Raw genomic sequence first — 6,000 nt, 5'->3', positions numbered from 1 at the left:
GCGCTGACTCTTCCCCTGGGGGCCCCGTTGCCCGGAAACAGATTAATATATCTAGTTTCGAACAAATCCCTGAAAATTCACGGTCGGGAGATTCCTAATAAATCCCACCACGCACTGCATCTATTTTTACCAAATATCTCGAATCCAGACCCATTAAATCATCTATATGGCTGTACGAGTATTTTTAAGTCGCTATTTTTCACTTTCTAGTAACCCCTGTATCACTGATAACTACTGCACTAACCAGGGGTACACCTCCGGGTGGAGGAAGCATGAGAACTAACCCTATGATGATGCTGTCACGTTTATAAGAGTCAGGCGGAGAATCAAGATATACCACCATTTCCATCCTCTGTACGTGAATGAGGGTTTTTTATTGGTACACTGAACGAAAAACTTCAAACCCTGGTTACGAAGGACAAGTGATCCGTTCCCCTCTTGATTTTTTAGTAATACAATAAGGAAGTTGAATGGATCACAGCTTCTTCTTTCTCCCTCCTCCTTGAGTATATATTTTTAGATGCACCCGGTGTATTGGTCCTTGAGGGAAGCTGGAACTTTAACCACCCTAGCCATTTGAGACCAGAGCAGGAGTGTAGGATATATGTGCTGTGATACCAGAGGTGTCTTGGTGGTATACTGTGGATGTGGCATCATGGGAAGTCTTGTGGCTTGGCTGACTCACCCAAAATATAAGATGGGACACCCGGAAGAATGGTTGGGACAATGAAGTTACCAATTTTCTGTGCTTGTAAGATTATTTAGCAGTAAGGTGTATAGCTATTGAAAGTTTTACTGAAACGCCTTGTGGCCTCTCGTATGAGAAGCCATTATAAGGAGGCTGCCACTGTTTTAAAATTGCAGCACAAGAAATACCAGGTTGCTCACGTTTTACTGTGCATGAATACCGGGCCAGCCTGTCCACGCTGCTAAAGAGCCGCTGTTTAGCAGCAGTACATCCTGCTCTGCAGCACGGTTGAAGAAAATTGCTTGAACGCCGTACATGCTCAACCCTTCTACATTTCTTAAGTAACGCTTTCGTGTTTTTTTGCCAACACGAGCTGTCTAAGAACCCTCACTGGCAACTGTTACACTGGCTGGCTTCGGCAGCCCCAGGGTTAACCGCTGGAAGAAAAGATTTTCCCTCTGACTGAATACCGAGGCCGCGCTTGTTAGTAGCAGCTGACAGCTCCCAACTCAGCCTAGTAGCGCCTTCCTCCATTCATCTCACCAAAGGGCTGCACTAGTCGCACAAGCCCCGCCAGCTAGAAACACAAGGGGGCGACACGTGTCCCGCCACTTCTGCGTCCACTTACTTTCAAGTGCGTGCAAACGCAGAGGGGCTTCCAGTGCCTGATAAGGCGCGCGCGTGTGAGGGAGACGCTTCTGTAAACTTGTCAAGTTGAGCGCGTGGAGTACCCAGCCTACTTACTCCACTGGGGCGAGGCGGCAGCCGGGGTGGCGGCGGCGGGTGTGCTCGGCTAGGTCCGTCGTGGATTTTAGCAAGGTGTATCAATGTCCAAGGTTCTCCAGAGGTGCTGATACCACTGGCCGGATGCAGAGCGTCACTGCGACCTGAGCACGCGCGGAGGGAGCGCACGACCTGAGCACGCGCGGACGGAGCGCACGACTCGACCCTTGGACAACTCTTTCCACCTCACTAGGGCTCAACTGCTTTGCACCAGCGCTAGCCCACCCTGCGTTCTAAACACCGTTTTCGTTTTTTGGACCCAGGAACTTTTGGCTGCCAATTTGGGGCAACAACGATATAATTTATGTAAAAACGAAACTTTCGAATGGAGACGATGGGGATTTTTCTGCTCATCCTGGCTGTGTCCATTTGTTGTCTGGCGCCTGTAAGTACGTCCTAGTTTATACAATCTTGAGAGGAATTCCACTGAAGGGGATGCTGCGCCCTGTGTTTAATGGTGATACGCAGCCTTTTTGTAAACATCAGGGAAAACTGATGGCTGCGAATCTAAACTGACAGTTCAGCGAGTTCAAGATAAACTAGACAGACAATTGTGTTTTCATTTGCTAACAACTAAAATACGATACGTTCGCAAAATAATCGGTTATAGCAGAGTAATTTGCGTAGAACATTTGCATACCTATGTATTGTTATCTCTTTGGTTCCAATTATGATGCCAATGGTATCTATAGATGCCAATGGTCAATGCTAAAGATCATGAAACTTAACATTTGCGAATGTTGAACGACCAACGTCATTTAATATACTAATTTTAAAAGTGATTTTCATAAATCAGCAAACTCTTGTGGGAATAACATGTTAATTAAAGTTGAACAGTGGAACAAAACGTGTTTCATTTCATAAGCCCAAAGGAAGTATGCTCATTGATTAATTAATTATGGCGGTAAGTTTTTTTTAAATCTAGCACACGCTACCACGGAAAGACATGGTTTTAGCAGCACTGAAAATAACCGTTAGTAATATTCCCCAAATATATTTTATTCATGCTTCCGCCTAGGAAGGAGGAAAGACAGAGGGCTTGACTAATTGTGGTTTGTTCACAATAATTAAATGAAGGTGTTCTTGTGTGCCTGTAACAAAGCTCAGAGAGTGAAAGAACAAGCCGACATGCAGCTACACAGCTCTATGTCACGACCTCGACAGTCAGTTACTGTATTTTTTAAATATCTTTATTGCATTTTTTATCATTTTCCTGATGCAAACAAGTTAAGCATAGGTATATGTAGCACTTTTTAACAAGATCATTGTTGCTATGTCATTGTGTACATAATTCTAGGAACTGTCAGTTATCCACGACAGTGTCACCTTCAAGACTGTGGCGCAATGTGAAAAACAAGTTATAACATGGCTCTGCCCTTGCATTGCTGCTGTTATAAGCTCAACGTTGTTGGTAAAGTAGCATGGTAAGCTTGTTAAACTTCATTTGTCAAGTTTTTAGATTTTTCTCTCCGGCTGGTTTAAAATATAATGTAATATAATGTTGTGATGCAGGGGCACCTAAAGCCCTATCCTCGTGTATTGTACTGAAAGTTATGAAAACTCAGTGAGGGAAGTGCGTGCTCTAGAGATCTGTGCAAATTTCAGGTTGCGGGGGTTAAATTCTGGCAGGCTAGTTCAGCCTTTCACTTATCTGAGGGTAAATTGTAATACAATAGATATGATTGAGATGACTCGCCATTGCAGAAGCTTTAAGAAACATTCTTATTTGTGCATGCAAGGTCTATATGATGGCTAGATTAAAATTGCTTCTTTATGAAGGGTGACTTTCAGAATTTGGCTACTCATCTTCCAGGACACTGGTAAAAGCAGATGGCAAACCCTCTAGTTTATTCTTGTGACAATTTCCTTCACAAAAAATCTATCACAGTACAGGGATATTGTACACAAGGGAAAGTAGAAGCATGGGAACTTCCTTAGTGGCTCATAATCAGGGCCAATGGAATTATGGGGCAGTGGAGGACCAACTTATGCTAAAAAGGTTGATTAAATTATGAAGCAACACAATTAAAATTATGCAAGTAATGCAGCACATTTTGTGATAGGATTACTTATTATTTTGACATTTTCACACATATTAACACTGCCTGGGCAAATATGATATTCACCTTATTGGTACCAGCTTAACATCTAAAAACAGCAATAAGCAACTTAAAGATAACCAATTAGCCTTTGCTAAGTGACTTTCACTGAGCAGGAACATGTGTCGCTATGCTCTCAGCAACATTTGATCTGTTTTAAGCCAGAAATTTTTTGGGGGGTAAAATTTGCAGGTTATGCAGCAGATGATGGATTATGTAGCAAATGCTGCAAAACTATAATTATACGGAAAATGCAGCGGCAGAAGAATCGCGTAGTACCAGTGGCCCTGTTTATAAAATTACATAAACAATCATATTTTCCTTTGTTTGATGTGAATTCATATTAATATTCCGTTAATAGCCAATGCAGTCAGTGCCAGAGTTTGGGTTTGAGGAGTGTGTTCTAAGATACTACTTAGTATTGTAGTCATACTGTGTTTAAGTCTCATCTGCCAGTTTAGCAGATAATGGGAGTGAGAAACAGGAAGAAATGTTTAGGTCAAATGTCAGGAAATTAAGAGAAAGCGTGGAATCCAAGATTAGAATTCAGGTTTCGCAATCTGAGACTGGGGCACGGAATACACTAAGGCCCTCATCACGAGTTTCACAGGGTTTGGAATTACGAGTTGTGCGATATCACTCCCTCACCCAGTGCTTTAAGTGGGATGAAAAAACTTGGGGTGGTCTCACAAAGGGGCGTGGCCGATATAATTAAAATTGGGGGGTGTGGGTAGCACTCCTGCTTTCTCTAAATGACCCATCCGATATTAACATGTTCCTCCTTAGCGTGCTGGTCGGATTAGTGCCAAAACCCTACGGCACCTGTTATAAAGCGAATAGAGGGGGCCACATTGCCCCAACCGGCCGCACAGTTGCTTGATGCCACTCTGGCAAATAACTTCATTGTTTAATCGATATTTTTCACCGTCATCCATAGTTAATCCATTTATCAAAACGTTTTTTTCCATCTTTAACTTCAGTCCACACACGGGATCTTTATGCCTTTTTTTCAGTTTTCTAGTGAGAATGCTGTGCCCATCCAGTCCTCTTGCACAAACACGACAGATGCAGGGTCTTGAGCTCAAATGTCCACGGACTCGATAATTCTCGCTTCGGTGCCTGCCCTAATCATGGGTTCTCACTCTGCAACTCTGGGCATTAAGCTTGCTTAATCTCCACAACGGCCCCCCCGCGGCGGGATGCCTGGCTTTCACCTTGGGGATGCCCTGTAGGGGCTATCTCACAGGGAAAAGCCAGGACGGGTTCCCAAGGCAAGCGCCGAGATGCCTCCGGGTGATTCGAGCGCTATATAAGAACATACAACAACAACAACAACAACAGGGGTTCTTCAAAAACAGCGTTTATTAAGAAAACCAATGCATTTCGAGCATCAAGTGCTCTTCGTCAGGGTACGCTGGAATCAATACAGAAACACATTCATTAACGTCTTTACAATACTAGGTTTGTAACATCATCATGGTTTAATGACACTTGGTGCTTAATGTCTCATTTGTGGCTTGACTTATATTCTTTGCGTTAAAAAATCCTGCTTGCAAAACAGTCTATAAAACCAGTCCCAACTAATTAATTGTCAAAATGTGTAGACGCCGACTTAAACCAAAACCGTAACATATCATCTCCCCCTAGGTCTATATTACTACTGTCCTACTGCTCTCGTGGTTACTGCCTAACAGTTTATACATTCCCACTCCTTATTAACACCGCTTCTTGCATATTTGATTCACTCTACGCTCCCCGTGTTTGCTAACACTTTATGTAAACACGTGCATCATTATCCATGCGCTCCCATTCCATACACTCTCTTCTATCGACTTCTTACTTCCTCATCGGCTCCTCTCCTAAACTAATCCCTACTTCCATTCACACAACACGCAGACGCTCAAACTCACTCACGTGAAAACCATAAACATACTCTCATATTTCTCACCCAAAAAGGTCCCACAAACTTCCACTAACACACTGCTCAGTGTTCCAACCAAACATACGCCCTCCAGTCCTCTCATTACCTAAATCAAATACATCCACATACCTGTTTCGGGCGTTCTCACCACTCCGTCAGCCCAGTTCGTTTCACTCAATGACCCAGGTAACCACCCTTATTTAAATCCCTCCCTCTCTGGGCCTCTCCTTTTAATTAAGGTTCTGATTACTTTTTCGCTGTAAGGGCGATATAATTAGTACCTACAAACGCATTCAGGACTGCATTTCCCATAATGCAATACTCTCTCGTGTTTGCTAAAACTTGATATTATCACCACTTTCGAATGGAGCATTCATCTACATTATTGCCACAATGTTTTCAAGTGAAGTATTGTTTTTCAATGTCCATATCCTGATAAACGTTGTTTCCTCCGTGAACCCAGGTTTTTACTCCGTCAGTGTGGAAAGTCTTTTACACTCATTTTTTTC

The 6,000-nt window shown here is 43.1% G+C and overlaps 1 protein-coding gene across 1 annotated transcript in view; it reads left to right on the top strand.

Moving 5' to 3' along the window:
- Window positions 1–1,481: 1,481 nt before the first annotated feature.
- The window catches only part of VIPR2 (vasoactive intestinal peptide receptor 2), a 1,008,023-nt gene continuing 1,003,504 nt past the window's right edge, over window positions 1,482–6,000 (top strand). The window contains exon 1 of the mRNA XM_078663279.1: window positions 1,482–1,856. Within this exon, the coding sequence (XP_078519405.1) occupies window positions 1,797–1,856 (60 nt within the window). The 5' untranslated portion in view covers window positions 1,482–1,796. The remainder of the gene's footprint in view (window positions 1,857–6,000) is intronic.

Source organism: Lissotriton helveticus, chromosome 10, assembly GCF_964261635.1.
Source record: "Lissotriton helveticus chromosome 10, aLisHel1.1, whole genome shotgun sequence".
NCBI classification, from domain to species: domain Eukaryota; kingdom Metazoa; phylum Chordata; class Amphibia; order Caudata; family Salamandridae; genus Lissotriton; species Lissotriton helveticus.
Note: the sequence above shows the minus strand (reverse complement) of the source record. Positions and strands in the feature narration are given on the sequence as shown.